This window comes from Lontra canadensis, unplaced genomic scaffold (genome assembly GCF_010015895.1).
Source record: "Lontra canadensis isolate GAN:19392208 unplaced genomic scaffold, GSC_riverotter_1.0 scaffold162, whole genome shotgun sequence".
Taxonomy (NCBI): domain Eukaryota; kingdom Metazoa; phylum Chordata; class Mammalia; order Carnivora; family Mustelidae; genus Lontra; species Lontra canadensis.
This window is the reverse complement of record NW_022631156.1, coordinates 2,056,513-2,074,513: the sequence shown is the minus strand read 5'-3', so window position 1 is coordinate 2,074,513 and position 18,001 is coordinate 2,056,513. Positions and strand designations below refer to the sequence as shown.

General features: G+C 36.4%; 1 protein-coding gene across 1 annotated transcript in view; it reads right to left on the bottom strand.

Annotated features, from left to right (window-relative positions):
* PCDH15 (protocadherin related 15) overlaps positions 1-18,001 on the bottom strand; it is a 1,265,671-nt gene that overhangs the window by 311,853 nt on the left and 935,817 nt on the right. Inside the window, exons 16-17 of the mRNA XM_032845308.1 lie at positions 13,022-13,215; positions 42-174 (exon numbers count right to left, since the gene is read on the bottom strand). Coding sequence (XP_032701199.1) covers positions 42-174; positions 13,022-13,215 — 327 coding nt within the window. The remainder of the gene's footprint in view (positions 1-41; positions 175-13,021; positions 13,216-18,001) is intronic.

The window sequence follows — 18,001 nt, the reverse complement described above, 5'->3', positions numbered from 1 at the left end:
GTTGTCTCCATAGAGCTCTACGTATATACCGAGAAGCATACCTGTAGATTTAATAAAACAGCGCCGATCCTCATGGCTTCACTGATTTCAAGGCTGTACATCAGCTGTGGGAAGCGGGGAGGGCTTTGATTATTTGGAGGAAGCACTTCAATGTACACTGTGCAGATGGAGTGTCTGCAGAGAAAGAGAACAGAATAGGATGGATAAAAATCTACATCATCTTTCATGACGGAGTGCAGTCTGTGTTCTGCTGTGGGGCTGACAGGAGATGACATTTTGAGTTTTTACAGAAGACAATAAAATAATTCAGAATGAAAGGATGTTAAAATAAAAGTTACCACCAGAATATCATGTTTCTATGAAATTATCTCAGTAAAAAGTAAAGAATGCCTCAGGGTACCGATTTTTCCTGCTTAGATTAATAGTGTGAATAAAACGGAATAGCGGTACAAATAAAGCTAATAAATTAACAGGAGCCTTGACTGCTGACTTTACTTTTTAATGTCTTTCTAATAGCAAAAAGCATTCTATAAATATCTGGTAATATGAGCTGTCCTTGGGGCTCTCTTCCTATTAAACCAGCAGAGGGAGTATTGATTAAAATAACACACAAAACGAAATACGGGCTGTGTTTTATTAGTTTTCTTGCTGACATCAATGGCTTCATGTAAATGCATGTCAAGAGTCAGGCTCATAAAGTAATCGTGGTGTAAATTAGTTGCAAACAAAACTAAAGGTGTTTTTAAGTCTTCTTTGAAGAATATACTATGAAAGGCTAGAATTAGATTTAATTAAAGCCTTACATTGATAGGCAATTTTTCTGAAGGTCAAGAGGACATTCTGTTACTAGAAAGACAAAAATATTAATGCGTACATATTCAACTTTTTGGATATCTCTAACCACTGAAAGTTCTTTGCTCAACAAAAGCTATAAAAGCAAGACATTCAAGATTTATACTGAAGTAGCACTGGCTAAAATTACAGTAATGAGAAAGTCATCTTCCATCTGGAAGAAGATGCCACCACTAATGTCTGACTACAGTTAGTCTGCTGTCTTGAAGAACACACAACCCCTGCTTAAGCTGTATGCTTTAAATTTATTTTAACAAAATCACCACTTTTCACTAAAAACACATGTGTTGTCATTTCTATTTGGGGGCTGGAATTTCCTTAAAGTAGCCCAAAGTTCTTTTGGGACACCTAGGGGGTTCAATTAAGCATCCAACTCTTGATTTTGTCTCAGGTCAATCTCAGGGTCATGAAATTGAGCCCCGTGTTGGGCTCCACACTGATCTTGGCCCCAGCTTAAGACTCTCTCTCTTCTTCTGCCCCTCCCATCAGCTTGCCAGCTCACTGTTGTTCTCTTAAAAAAAAAAAAAAATGTTTCTGGACATACTCTCAATAGATGAGGACCTCTAAAAAATTGCACTGACTTAAAAAATTTCATACTTAACATTTATCACAAAACTGTTTCAAAATAACTTCATTTTAAATTAAAATCTCTTATAATCAGTTTTTGTAGTTTATAATCAAAGTATCTGTATTTCTTCTGGCCTCTGGATTTATCACTTTATTGTTAAAATTTGTCAATAAAATGAATTAAATTCTAATGTTTTCTTTACAAAAAATACATGCATGTGTGTGTGTGTGTATATATATATATATATATATATATATATATATATATATTTACAACTGAGAATTTAAGAGTAAGATGTTTACAGTAGGTTAAAATTGTTGATGAAATGTTACCTATAACCTTATAGGTATTAATCTTAGGGCTAGGTGCAGAAGACAACATGGTGGGAAGAAAAATATCCACAAGTTACCAAATGTAATGTGCATTACAGAGCCCCACTTCTCATTTTGAAGTAGACCTATTATCTTCCCAGGTGGCTCCAACCGCACCCACAGGATACCTACTCTCCCTGAAACTACTCTCATGACCCTGGCTTCTTTGAACATCTGTTACCCAACAAGTCATTTAAACATTTTGTAAGTCTGTTCTTTTTTCTAGCCAGCACACTATCTGTGCCTAAGAAGTCCTCTAATATCTGCCCTCCGCCATATTGGTAATAACCTTGGCTGAGGGATGTTATTGAGCACAGGATCTGTAACCACACATCCCTGAATTAGAATTTGGATGGGTACCACATCCTGGGCAAATTATTTCACTTTTACCACTGGCACCCAAAATATGAGAGTAATCCTGACATCACACTTTAGCATAAGGGTTAAATAAGATCACATGTGTGTGTGTGTGTGTGTGTTTATGTTGTATGTTGTATGCATGCACATATAAAACATTTCTCCATTATTACTGATAACTGTTCAAAATAAGGACTCCTGTTCTATGGAATGGAGTAAATAAGCTTGATATATTATTAACTTCCCTTATAATTTTTTAAGCATTTTAATTGCATCCTTTCCCTTTTCTAGTCTAAATACCTAAGGGCATGATACCCTAGTCGTCTCCCCAAAGTGGGATGTGGTGTTGTCAGTGTTGAGGCATATTAGATCAGAATCTTCTGGTGTGGGACAGAAGACTCTCCATTTTCAATGGATATATGATATCCTTACACATACTTGGTTTAGAAGACCACTGGCCCGGGAGCTCTTGGCAAAAATGCGTGTAGGCTCACTTACTTTTTAAGTTAGTAGCCTGGGGCTTCCTTTATAAACTGACCAAACGCTCACCTTGGTAACCCTGGAGGTAGGAGATTCTTTCACTGATTCACAATTTTTTCTTTTTTTTTAACCTAGAACACACCTGTACTCCAGATTCAAAGTTTTCTTTCAAAAACTTAGGCCTTTCCTGCTTTTGGCATTTTTTACAGCTTCAGTTTACTGGCCTGGAATACTTGCTAAAGTCTTTACCAAAATATGAGACTCTTCTCCCTCATGAAAGTACGGTTTACACTGAACTGGTTATACTCTGTGTGTTTCCTTACTCCTCCCCTTTTGACTATTTTCCTCCCAAGAGGACTAAATTGTTACATCCACAAAACTACAGGAAGGACCTCTATACCCAAAGAGGCTGGGTTTATCAGCTACAGAGATGACAACTTTAAAGTGTAAAAAACAGAGAACCCTATGCCCCCAGGCAAAGGATGGACAGAACAGCTGTTGCCCAACACCTGCTTCTCCTGCATCTCCTGTAGTAGATAATAGGTCTACTACAAACTTATTCCTTCCCTTCCTCTGCTCCTTTCCACAATTCAAATGCTAAAATTGCTAATTACATTTGTTTCTGCTCCTCCCATCCCCCACCCCCACTTGGATCTGGGAATTATTTGAGAAAGATCAAGTTTCAAGGTCTAGCATTTTTCATCTTCAACTTCCTGGCCCTTCCTACAATGCATTGAAATAAGCACCAGCCTTCCTGCTTTTTATCCCTGATGTCAGCATTGTGGCAGAGTTAGCTTTCCTGAAACTAAACACCAATAGTATTCACAATAAAATGATACCCTAAATGTTGTAATAAATACTAGTAATTCAACAGCATCAGTTAAGCACATAATAAAACAGGACAGTCACTAGATAAAAAACATTTTATGTGAACATTTTGTATTAACATTTTATAGCTAGTCTTAAATGCATAAAATCAAGCAGTTATATAATACAGATTTTATTTTTGTAATGTAGCCAGTATGATGTAGGTAGACCTCTATTTCTAAAAAAAAAAAAAATGAAAATCATAGCACTTTCTCTTTCTCATTTGGTACTGAAGGTCAAAGTAGAACCCAAGGGCTGATGTATTTTCTCAGGTTATCTTACAATTTTTTAAAAGACCCTAGAAACGATCTAATTTAACTCTCTCATTTTACAAAAGAGGATTAGAAAATCAGAAAGATTAAGTGACTGAATCAAGGTTAAAAAGTTAATTAGGAACTGCAGATAAACTAAAAGGCAAGGCTTCTAAATTCGAAATCTGTCTGCCTCTTCTCCGCACCCCCCCCCCACTTCTACAAGAACAAATTTGGGAAATAAATTGGAGATTTTTGACTTATCTGCTGTGTGTGTGTTTCTGTGGGTGAGTAGAAACATCCCTAGTATAAAACATCTGTAACGAAAGATGCTATCTTACAAGAAATCATGAATTGGTTCAAATCTTGAGCTTAAGGTATGATATCACAATTCATTTTCATTATATCATGCATGAGACTTCATATATACATATACACATATATATGTATGTGTGTGTATATATTTATATGTATATATACATATACATACATATATATATATATATATATATATATATATATTTGGGGGGAAGAACAAAATAGAATTTGAATAAAGAAGAGGTTGGGAAGATAGACTTTAAGAGGTTTTCACCTTGCAGAAATATTTCAAAAGATTAAAAGTCCTTTTGTTTCGATATGACAGTAGTACTCAGTTGCAAGGAGGTAATGTTGCTGAATTGTGGACTGTACAATGTATATAGTAATATACTATCGATGGGTCAACCTATGCTATGGGTATTTATTTGTAACCTACTTCTTTACCTTGCTTCTGAGGTGGAAGTGTGTATATTGTTTTCCCTAGTAGACTTAAAACAGAAATTGCCTTTCTTTTCCTTTGTCTCCCACCAACGCTGTGTGAGAAAAGGTCTATTTACAGGTCACCCTTCCTGTGTTCTATTTTACTATTTTGGAAGTACATATAGGAAATCTATAGGAGCAAAGGTTTCAGATTTAAGACCAATATAGGATATCAGAGAAACTTCTCAGGGGATGTTGCAGGGACAGAGTTTTAAGACATAAGATGGATCTAGAGTTAACGACAGGACATTCCACACGGGGGAAAACACATGTGCAAATTCACAAGGCAATAAATAAAAAAAAGTGTAAGTTTTGTAGCACTTACAAGAAGGGTATAAATAGGAAAATGGTAAAAGTAGGATCTGAGAGATCATGGAGGGACTCATGCATTATATAGTTATTGATTTAAGTTTCATCTTGACCATTGGGGATTGGCTGATAGACTTCAAACAGGTTAGTGATATGCTCAAATGTGCCAAGTAACGCATGTTCTCATAACACACCATTCTTCATCAAGTCTCTGGGTCTTTATTTTTATTGGTCCTCTATTTGGATATCCCATTATCATTCCTGTCGAAGTTAACCTGTACTTGTAGTTACCTACGATTGTGCGTCTCGTCTTATTGGTGCTTCTCCTCTATATGAATACTCTGAGGTAGGAGATCTCATCCTACTTGTCTTATATTTCCAGGGCTTCCCCACGAGGGTAAAAATTGTGAGAACTCAGTAAATTTTTGAGAAAATGAGAGTACTCCCGTTTTCTATTATTAATGTTAAATACATAATGTTGCCATTTAAAATAATAAAATTAGTGATAAAAATGATTTTATTTGAGAATGGACTATTTAAACTTATTTTAATTAGACAGAACATTGGAGTCCATGAAAAAAAAATTGGGAATCAAAATATATGCTGTGCCATGCACCAAACATTTTATTGTAATTATATTATAATATATTTGGGGACAGGACTGTCCGTCATTCTCTGTCTTTACAAGTACCTAATAGCAGTACATTATTCATATTAAAATTCAATAAATATTAATTTAATTTAATTTAATTTAATTCAGTTCAATAAGTATAAAAAGACCTACATATGCCAGTAGACTAAATACTAAGTCTGAATGCAATTATTTTTTAAATCTTTTGGTTTTTATCCATCCTCTTGTACTTAAGAGAAATTCAACAAAACAGAAAAAAGATTATAGACCATTGCTCCTCCTACTCTCTGAATCTTTACCAAGTTCACTTAATTAGGATAAGAAATACATTAATAGTTAATTCACATATGCCTTATTTTGTTATTTAAATTTATGAATTAAGATTTCCAATCTGAAAAAAGAGTAAAATGGAAAATTGCCATTTTTTTTATGTTACAATATAAGTAGGTTTACATATCACTGTTGATGGCCCGGTCATTTTGTAAAATATATCAAGGTCTGCACTTCCATGCTGATAATTTTCAAATAGCCTCTTCCTTTCAAAGGAAATACTGAAAGCAAAACAACTCTACAGTTCATTCATCAAGTCAATGTGAAGGCTTAATTTTCTTCTAGAAAACAGTAAATGTCATTATCCTATAGGGAACATGACATTATCCCTGCAGGGAGAAAGGGTGTATCCAGATTTTATTCTCTGTAGGTCCCACTTGATATCTGACTGAACATTATAAGGTGATCTTTTAGTGTCCAAACCACTGTCTATAAGGAACACAATGAGGCCAGGTCAACTATATGCTTAGTGTCACTAAAAAGATCTGTGTTCATAATCTGAGGATAGTATATTCTGAATCTGAAGATAGCATTTTGTTTCCTGGAGTTGAATACGATTTTACTCCAGTGAAATCCTCTTATTGCACTGATTACTGTAGGCAACATTTTTTTTTTTAAGATTTTATTTATTTATTTGATATAGAGAGAAATCACAAGTAGGCAGAGCAGTAGGCAGGGAGAGAGGGGGAATCAGGCTTCCTGCTGAGCAGAGAGCTCAATGCTGGGCTTGATCCCAGGGCCCTAAGATCATGACCTGAGCCAAAGGCAGAGGCTAAAAGCACTGAGCCACCCAGGCGCCCCTGTCGGCAACATGTTATTGAGAAAATCAGTAATACGACTTGCAAATAGGAACTGCATGAGAAGTGGATTACAAAATATCACTCATTAAATTATAAAATAGTTAAGTCATCAGTCATAATATGCAAGTATATATAGATTTTATTGGATCTATAGGGCTATCCTCAAGGAAAATAAAAAGTCATTAAATAAATTGATGACTATTAAGGGACCTTTATATAAGTTTAAATAGTAAAAACAAAAGGTGCCTTAATTCTTAAAATTAACATTATTAGTACTGATATTATGCAATTGCATTATTTTTTTTTTCTTCTGAATAATCATGACAAAAGATCATGGCTATGGCACAGAGTGGAAGATAAAGTCTAGAATCCCATAGTCCTAGTTCAGGTGAAGGTTCTGAAACTTGTTTATGAGGTGGATGGGAGTGTTGGCAAGGGGGCATTTAGCCAAATCAAGTGTCATCCTTCAGCCTCAGATTTCTGGTCTGCAAAAATAGAGTAATGCAAAAGCCACAGTGTTGTTCAGATTAGAAATTATGGATAGAGAGAAGCTTGCATGATGTCTACTGCATGCTAATTAAAGAACATCAATTGTCTTTAATTCCTCTTCAGAAAAATCCAGTATGAATAAGGTATTCTTTAAATTCATTCAAACTTTGGCTCTTACTTTAGGTCAGATATATAAAAATATAAAATATAAAAATATATATGTTATATAAAATATAAAATATATATATAATTAAAATATAAAAATATAAAAGTATTCCACATTTCTTCTCAAGGAACAGCCCTTAACTATTTTCTTACATTCAGACATACACATCTATTTGCCTTTTGGGTATATGAACAGTGGCCAAATCCAACTGAATGTGCCCAAAATTCAGCTCATTTCCTTCATCTAAACCATGCACACCAAGTTGACATTACCACCCTGTCACCTTAGATAAAAAGTGGGAGATAATTTTTCTGACCATTCCATCTCTCCACTTTGCCAGCATGCCTAGTTCAAGCCCTGGATTTTTCTGGTGGTGGAGTCCTATGTGATCTCCTTGCCTCCAGAGGCATCCCCCTCAAATTCATCTCCCACAAGGGCGCCAGAAGGATTTTCCAGAAACTAAACTCAGAAACTCTCACTCAACTTCTAATTTAATGTCCTTCATGAATACCCTCTACACACTGGATAGTAAGTCCAAACTTCTTAAAAAAACAAATTAAATTTTCCATGAAATAACCTTTAACTCTCCTGCCCCTTCTCAAATTGGTTTATGTACTGGTAACACTGATGAGACTGGTAATTACCCATAATGACCAAGCTCTTTCAGAGCTCTCAGGCTGTGTAAGTAATGTGACTTACTTTTCTCACCTGGTCAAATTTGACCCATTCTCCAAAACTCATCTGCTTTGGAGGCCTTCTAAGTACTCCCTCATTATAACAAGTGCCCTCTTTGATGCCCCAGAGAGTGGAGAAATTAGCTCAATCACACACTTACCACGCTGAACTGAATTTAATTATTTATAAAGTCCTACTTTCCACTCTTTACTAAAATTTTTTTGGCCTGCACATGATGGCACTCTGTTTATCTCTGTATTTCCATGACACAATAAGTGGTGGTTGTATAATAGATGGTTGGTTGGGCGGAATAGAAAATCTTTATCACAGACACCTTTTTTTCCCCCTGATTTATTAGTGACAAAATTAGAATCAGTGTATACTTATGAAAGAAGATAGAACAATTTCCAATGTGCCTTTTCATTTCGGGGGCTCTTTAAAGTTATTTGAGTTTTGTATTATACTGTTTCATTTTTTAATTCATCTGTTTAAGAAACAGAAAAAAAAAGATGTTTGTTAAGAACTTAGGAAAACAATAAAAATAGATGACTTTTTAATCATCTAGAGCATTCCAGGAATTGTTTGGGATTCTGTAGACATAAGAGACAATGAAAGCACAGTAATTCTTGCCCTTGTGAACTCAAATTCCAGTGGGGAGGACGTGAGGCTGACCATCAACTTCATAACCTAATTGAAGGTACATAATAACCTGTCCCAGAACGGTAAATTCAGGGGATTAAAAAGGCCGTTAAGTATGGAAAGGTTGTTGCAGCTGTAAATACTTTGTCTGAAAACACTTGGCAAAGAAAGTGATGGTTGGGTAGGGGCCAGAAGGACTGGAGTCCATGGACAAATGGAAAGAGGAGCCATCCAGGCTGAGGGGGGATGGTCACGTTCGAAGGTCGGAAGGAAGCTGCCAGCCTCAGGGATGAGTAAGGGTGTGTGAGGGCTGGAGTGGAGAAGCAAGGTGGAGCAGGAGGTGATGTTCTACAAAGGAGGTGACACTAGGGAGTGTCTCCTGGCTGGTGGCTGCTGGCAATGTGTGCTGGGGTCCCTGGCCTTTTTAATGATTTTGTCTTTTACTTTGGGTCAGATGTGAGACCCCAAGAAGAGCTTGAGTAAAAAGAAAGTGTTTCCTGTGTTACTAGAATCTCTCAGGTCCCTGAACAGAGAAGGGATGGAAGGGGCAATGGCAGAAGTTTCAGAAGACATTTCAACAGATGGGACCAGAGAGAAGCTTGATGCAGACTGGGATGTCAGTAACAAGAGCAGGGGATTGTCCATTTCTATGTGTTCTTAGGGTAGAGCTTAGAGGTGCTGCTCAAGGTTGCATTTGAGTTTGAGAGAAAGGAACACACTAAGGATGGATCCAGGGATGTTTAGCCAAAGCAGCTGCAAGACCGGCCAGAAGACACCAAGTGACAGGTGCTGCTGAAGGAATGCTGGACTGTTGGGAAATAGCTCCCCCTGGAGGGACCTGCGGAAGTGGGCAGTGAGGGTGGGAGATGAAGTTAGAGGTTAGGGGAAGGGACCACCATCTGTAGATGGAGGGACAGACAGGATGAGATGCAAAAGGAGAACAGAAAAGGAAAAGGAGAGACAGTCCACCAATATCTGAGAGGAGCAAGAAGTCACCCTACGACGGGTCCATGATAGAAGATAAGAGAGATGCCAAGTGTGGCTTGGGGGTGTGGAGTGTGCTCTGGAGGGTGGCTCAACCGGAAATGACCCCTCTCACTGTCTGTGTTCCAGTCCTCCTGAATCAGTTGCTTGGCCCTCATATAGCTTTGGGTAGTGGCTCTCTGAAACTTTCTCTATTACCTCCATAAGGTTCATCCCTTTAAAATTTCTAACTTTTTGGAATCAGTTTTGATAAACTGTATCTTCTGGAAAAATTATCCATTTCACTCATGTTTTCAAATTTTACATATATTAAAAGCAAAGGTGTCTCTTAGGATTCTTTCCCTTTCCTCTGTTTCTGTAGCATTTCCTTCTTAGAATTTATTATTTTGCTTTCTCCCTTTTTAAAAACAGATTTATTTATTTATCTTAGAGAGAGAGAGAGAGCCTAGGTGGAGAGGAGCAAAGGGAGAGGGAGAGAGAGAGTCTCAAGCAGATACCCTGTTGAGCACAGAGCCCAAAATGGGACTTGATCTCAGGACCCTGAGATCATGACCTGAATTGAAACCAAGAGTCAGAGACTTAATCGACTATACTACCCAGATGCCTCTCTCCCTTTTTTAATTAAATAAAGTAGTAGTTTATCCATTTGATTATATTTTTATTTTTTTAATATCCCTTTTCAGAGAACAAAATTTTGATTTATTCATTGGTTTTAGAGATGTTTACCCCAGATTCACACTTGCTATTAAAATGGCTAATTCTTTCTTGCCTTTTTTGTGGTTTTTCTTTCTTTTATGAGGTATCAGAACAGCTTCATGGCATCTTCATAAGAATTTCTCAAAAAGAGAAGAATAGACTAATTTCACTAAATAGGAACAAACATAATCTAGCATTTTAATTCAAGAATAAAACATCACAGCCTAGTGGGATTCATAGTAAGAATGCAAAATAGATTAATTTAGGAATTGTATCAAGATCAATCATTATATGATTAGCTCAAGAATGAAAGTCATTACTGTCTTCATAGATGATGGGTATATATTTTCTTATTTTAGAAAGCCAATAAAATGGGAATAAATACTTTCTCAACAGAATTTAAAAGAATTAAAACCATAAACCAGTATGATGGGAAAATCTGGGAGACATTCTTACTTGAGTTAAAAACAAATCAAGCAGGCATGCTTGGGTGGTTCAGTCAGATAAGAGGTCAACTCTTGGTTTTCACTTAGGTTGTGATCTCAGGGTTATGGGATCTAGCTCCATATCAGGCTCCATACTCAGCAAGGAATCTGCTTGAGATTCTCCTTCTCCCTCCATCTCTACCCTACCTTACTGCTCTTTCTCATTCAAATAAATAAATAAATAAATAAATAAGTAAATAAATAAAATCAATTTTAAAAGAAAAAAAAAGACAAGTACTTTTATTGAAACAATTAGCCAATGAACTTAAAGGAAAGAAAATGGAGAAAGGATATAAAATTTTCACTATTTATAAAGTACATTCCTGGATGACACTGAAGAACTGATAGGAAAACTTTTACAAAAATATAAAAGAATTAAATAAGAAAGAGGATTGAAATTAATAAAAAGAGATTAATAGCTTTCACATATATAAATATTAACCAGAGAGATGAATAAAGAGAAAAGAGTCTATGTACAATAATAGCAAAAGATACGGAAATGGACCAACAAAGAAATGCACAGGACTCTTATAAAGAAAATATTAAAAAAATAAAAATTCCTATAGGACACACAAGAAAGTATGGGCAAAATTAATATCAAGAGCAACCAAGACACTTTTAGAGAAAAGCATCATTGATGTAAGTTAGCACCACCATATTATGAAGCACCGTTTAAAACATTAAAAATTAAAATTGTGACAATAGTTCATGAAAAGTGGGGTGAACTAATGGGATAGAAGAGAGAGTTTCTAATCAAACTCAAATAAATGAGAAAATATATGATTATAATTAATGTAAGGTCTCAAATCAGTGAGATAAAGATGGACTATCAAGCATATTATGTGGGGAAAATTACAGAGTAGCATAAAAAAAATTATGCTGATTGATACCTCCTCCTGCATCCTAGGATAAATCTCAAATTCAGCAAAGATTTAAACACACAACGTGAACCTATGAAATCATTAAGACTAAATATAAGATAATTATATCCTGGGCTTGACATATCTGTCAAAAGATGGGTAAAGACTATGAACACAGACTTTATAGGAAAAGTAACAGAATTGGCTCAAGAGCATAGGAAACAAACTTACTCATAAGCAAATGAATAAAAAAATAGATGCTTTTTTGTTTTTTAACCTATAAGATTGGTAAAAATCCACGTTTAATATGACACACAGCTGGGGAGACTAGAATTACACACTCTCAGACTTGACAGTTGGAACTGTAAATTTTTATGAGCCCTGCAGAATACAATTTGGCAGTTATCGCTGAAACTTATAATTGCATATGCCCTTTGGTGAATGAGAATTTACTGTATTGACATATTTGCACATATCCAAAAGGATGCTTGTTCAGTTTTATTTATTCCTTCATTGTCAGTAAAAGAGCGACAGGAATGTGAAAGTCCATTGACAGTGGGTTTCTTACACAGTATAACACACGTATGAAAGAATATTATGTAGCTGGGAAAAGAGTTTTGAAGAAATAATTCAGTATTCATGTTGGAAGAACCCCAGGGTGTGTTGTAAGGGGACAAACCCAACCGGTGCAGGAATTCATTCGTATTTTCTTCAAACGCATTCTGAAAATCAGGAAACAAGCAGGAAATGAATAAAAAAAGGTAGCTCAGGTGGGACACTAAATAAACACAGTTGTAATAGCTAGAAGTCTTTTGTTTTCTACTCTCCCACACCCTCCATGTAGCTATATATTTGAACGTGTACACATGGGACACCTATAGATATATTTTATAGGTAAATTATCAATTATATAATAAATCTTATGGATAGGATAGAGAATGTATATATTTGTATATATGTGTGTATGCATATATACTTTGTATATACAAAGAGAGGATATATATGTATATTTATGTATACATTTGAATTACCTGGACATTGGGAGGTGGCTTCAAACACAAGACATTTCAGATCACTGCTATGTCTGTGACCTCTCACTGTCAACAATCTTGCTTTTCACCAATCAGTTGGCTACCTGCTTCTGCTATCTCCCAGTTCCCCCTAAGTACCGAGATCTGTATCGCTCACATCTGTGAAATCAGAGTTGCTTATTTTGTGGTTTAATCTTTATTGTCCTTTCCCTACAACTTAAACCAAGAAAGAACGTACAGTTCCTTAGAATCTGGCCCCTAGAATTTTCTGGTCTAATTTAGACATGTATAGAATAAAAGAACATTTGCTGCACTTCCTCAGTGTACAGGGTAAGGTTAACTGGGAGCGTGGAGAAGCCACAGTGACTGCATGCTGCCTTACCTTCTTTCCGCAGGAGGCGCATTATCCGCGGCCTGGACCGTGAGGGCATAGGTGCGCCCCACGGTCAGCGCCACCCCCGGGGCGATGGTGATGAGCCCTGTGGTATGGTTGATGACGAAGTCTCCCTGAGCGCCAACCAGGATTCTGTACGTGATCTCCCCATTGGACCCTTCGTCTGCGTCCACGGCTGTGAGCTGGAACAGAAAACCACATCGTCGGTCCTCCTGGGGTTCAGCTTTCTACCCCAGTGTCCCTGCTTCCAAAGACAAAATAGAGGTGAAGAAAGATCTCTGCACATTCGCTCTTCTCTTGAAGCATGGTTACAGGTGCTCTGATTCAGAAGAAATCCCAGCAGGAAGGATTTTTTTTTTTCCTTTTCTTATGAAAGTGATAAAATTTTGTATCTTGAAGACTGTCTTTATTTTAATTTACTAAAGGAAAGAAGAGGAAAGCTCTAACAGCAAATTGAATATCACTATGGGAAAGTTAATTTTTCCCCTCTACCTTACCCTTCTGTTCTGGACACATAAACACTTATTACTTACTACCTAGACTGGAGAAAAATTAGTGGGTGAAGTCTGTCTTTATTACTGTCATCCTTCCTTCTGCTCTTGTCTTTTACATCCATAATGTTTTCCTTTGGTCTCTCAGAGAGTCTCTCATCCTTGTATCCTTTTAATTTCTGCTTAGCTTTAGGAAAAAAGATCTTTATGATCTTGTTCACACTGACTTATAAAAGATGGAAAGGGCCTAGGGTTTTGCCTTTCCAAAATCAAACAAATGCATCTCCAGTTGTAGGATACCTTACTAAAAAATTAGACCGTGAAGCATAAGAAATACATATGCATGCATACATATATACATACATATATATATATTTTTTTTTTTTTTTGAGAAAAGGTAATGAATTCAGAGGCCCTTGATAATACCACATGAACATTCTTGAGGCTAATTTGCAGGTCTTTATAGTCCTTTTGAAGCAACTTGTATCCAATAGCTAAAACTATATTTGGGTCATTTATATGTGAAAACAGAATGACCATTATTAATTCAATAAAGCAAAATTAAGGTAAGAATGATTTAATGAGTTAAATAAAGTTCTTTAACTGGCTGATGAATATAAAATTATCCCTGGGGAAAGTAGATACTAGTGGGAAATCTTATAATATGCATTTTGCAGACATTCACAGAATTTTCTTTCTTTTTTTTAAGGATTTTATTTATTTATTTATTTGAGAGAGATTGACAGAGAGAGAGAGAGAGGGAAAGCGGGAACACATAAGCAGGGGGTGGGGAAGAGGGAGGAGGACAAGCAGACTCCCTGCTGAGCAGGGAACCTGATGCAGGACTCAAACCCAGGACCCTGGGATCATGACCTGAGCCAAAGGCAGACACAACCTACTGAGCCACCCACGTGCCCCCATACAGTCACAGAACTTTCTATTTTCCTCATTCCAAAAGTGATAGATGCAGATAAGAAAGGTGGCCTCATGTAAGTTTACACATAAGGGGAAAACAACTAAAAGTTTCCTGTTGAATAACTAAAATATATAAATTTAATAAGTAAACCTACAGAAAAAAAGTTCTCTTATTTACTAACATTTTCATATGTATTTCTAACCCCTAAATTTCACTTCTATAAAGTAACCATTCTTTATCATTCACAGATGCCTTTGGGTGGCCCCTGGATACTCTTGACGCACCTTCTTAGATCAAATGCAAGTATGCACATTTACCTTGAAACTTGAATTCAATTTCAAGAGCGCCATGTTAATTAATGGCCCATTCAGATGCTCATGCTCACCATCCTGAGAAAATGTAAACAAAGTGCCTTACACACACCATCACCCTTAAGGGGATATACTGTGCACACTGTTTCTATGTTTAGCATCAATTGCATTCAAAATAATAATGTACAGAGAAATAGTAGCTACAAAAATAATTGAGAGGAAAGAAGGAAATTTGAGAGATTGGCATTCAGTTAGCTGAGATTAGGTATTCGCGGGTCGACAGATGTGGTTGCCAGAAGGAAATGCATTTCATAAAATGATTCTGGGACTTATAGGAGGATGACAGAATGGTCCTAAAGGCAAAGGAGAAGGAAACTATTTGCAGAAACAGAACTGATGAATGATGTCTATTTATGGAGAACAAGTCAAGACAGAGCAACCCAATTCTCTTTTGCATGTGGGTAAAATTAGAAAATTGGGAGCGGGGGTAGCAGAGGAGATATCAATTTTGATTATAGTAAATCACTTAACATAATGTCTCAGGAAATCTTAATTAAAATTTAGCTCAAATTGGATTCAATATTAACATTCTTCCTGGGACTTAAATTGGCTAAAGGAATTTAATGATAAATGGCAATGCATCAAGTTGAGAACTGTTGGGGAACATGCTTTGGGGATGTAGGTATTATGGCTGGCCTTATTTAACATTTTCATGAATGATATTGGAAGGGAGGATAAGCCGGATAATAATTAAATTGAGGAAGGCACCCATCTGGGATGTGCTATAAATACCAGAGAGCACTGCAAAGCACAGGTGAGAAAAACAGTCCCTGGTCTGCACAGGCAGCCAACTTCAGATGAGCTAATATACTCAGGAACACCGCTAGCTCCACAGAAACCAACAGCAGGTAGAGAGTTTAACAAATAAGCCAAAAATCAGTTCCTTGCTTATGTGATTTTAAATAGCTTTGCATTATTTTGCAGTCTTAGTACTAAATCGGGACACGGCGGGCAGAAAATCAACATAACTGAGTCCCTACACGTACAAATAAAACTATGGTGAAGAAATTATTGGTGGTCCAAGATTCAAAAAGGGAACAGAGACATCAGCTGGATATCCAGAAAAAATGGTAATGTCCCTTGTGAGAGACTTGGAAAGTAAACTCTGGTGGGAATTTCATTCAGTTAGGACCAATGACTGTGACCAATGGTGTCTGAGATGAAGGCACGTGAAATTGTTCCCAAAGTACAGGGAATGTCCACCTCCTGAATCAAGGAGGACAGAGGAGCACTTGGTGTTCATGGAAAGGCCAGTGTGTTGCCTATAATTTACTAGACAGTAGAATAAAACCTACAATTTGTAATAATTTTCCTGAAGTGTTATGATACATAAATGGTAAGACACTCTAAGCCATGCATCTGTATATATTTTCTGCCGTGTACTACAGCCCTCTTCATGGAATTTAATCTCACCCTCCCACAATTCCTTCCTCTCGCCATTCCCACATGCACATGTTCCAGACATCCTCAGCAACCCCTTGCTCCCACAATAAATAAAAATAAAAATGAATAAATAAATATGACACGTCTAGATCTGGCTATGGTTTATTTCTCTCCTCCATCTCTTTCCTGTGCCTGAGAAGTTGAAAAACAATGGCTTTCCGTAAAAGGACAAATGTAAAGAAGGTTCGATCATAAATGGAAAAATAAACAAACAAAACAAAACACCTAGATTGGAGTCTCGCAAATGAAGCAAGGATTCAATAAAAGGCATAGTTCATACAGAAAGACTCATCATACTCAAACTATAATCAACTGTTCACGTGGTATTTTTATATGAATGACCGCTAAGTTGACCTTGACTAAGCATGTCAACCCACAGGTATCCTGGGCTTGGCTTCTAGTAAGAGCCTCTCGTTTTCCTCAGAGAGATGCTTATCCCCTTCACAACTAGTCTTAGCTCCAGCAATGGGAGTGAGATTCAGGTGTGGACTCTTTGGTTTAAGAACTGGCAAGTTATCCAAGTTGGTATAGTCAGGGTGACTCCTATGAGCATGGGAAAGAGTGGCTCTTAATTACCTGAGGGCTAGACAAGTCAATTTCCATCTGACATTTGCTCATCTTATGCCTGCATTGGGTCTTCCCAGGACTGAGGACCATGAGAAGAAGACAGTGCCAGGAAATGGGGAGAGTATCATTGATGATACTGTTTCCATGTATGCTGGAGGCAAATTCATCACCAACCTTTTCTGATATATGAACCAAAAATAAGCTGTTTTTTTTTTTAAAGCTAGTTTAATTTGAAATTATGTCTCTTTAATATTAGAATCCCAAATATTACAGGGAAAGAGTTATAATTAATGAATCTCCTTGTCTTGCTTTGTGACTATTTTTCTAGGGGTCCTGTACTTTGAGGCTTTGGTATGTGGTACCACATGATCATTAATACATAAACTCATCCTTGATTCAGTGTATGGTTTTTCATTACAATGGCCAAAGATCATGCTATGGAAGTGGTAAAGATACCCTTGTTTAGAAATCATGATTAGCTGCTTAACAAGTAATAAAAAATATATACACAGATAGATAACAAGTATATATTTCCCTATAATAAAGTAGTTCTTGTTTAAACAAAGCAATTTTCTAAATTAATAAATTAAGTTTAAAATATATATATATTTCTTATATATATATTTCTTAGACTATCTTTCTCAATCTCTTTATTATTCATGTTAACTATTCAAACCAGGCAGACAAAAAAATAGAGCCACATGTATAAGTTTGGTGATATTTAGTACAAAGTAATGTCATGAATACTCACATTTAGGCCTTTTTAAAATGAAGTTCAATTTGCAAACTGAGCTCTGGATTGATGACATGTGAATATATGTAAATCTGAGTTTAGAAAAATCTGGAAAATTCATTATCCTTTCCATAAGAGTTACACAAGTGAGCCAACTAAGACCACTTGCTGATTATCATAATAATAGAATTAATTTCTAAGCTTGGTTAGGGAAAATAATAATCTGGAGAAAAACATTCATTTCTAAATAATTAGTGAAAATCTACCGTGGTCCCTGGGATGGTCCTAGGACCTGGGGGTTAAGTTCAAGTTGGTAAATAAAAAGTGGGCTCCCTTTCTTCTCCTCTCTTCTTCTTTCTTGTCCATGTTCTTCTTCCTCTCCTTCTTCTCCTTCTTCTTCTTCTTCTTCTTCTTCTTCTTCTTCTTCTTCTTCTTCTTCTTCTTCTT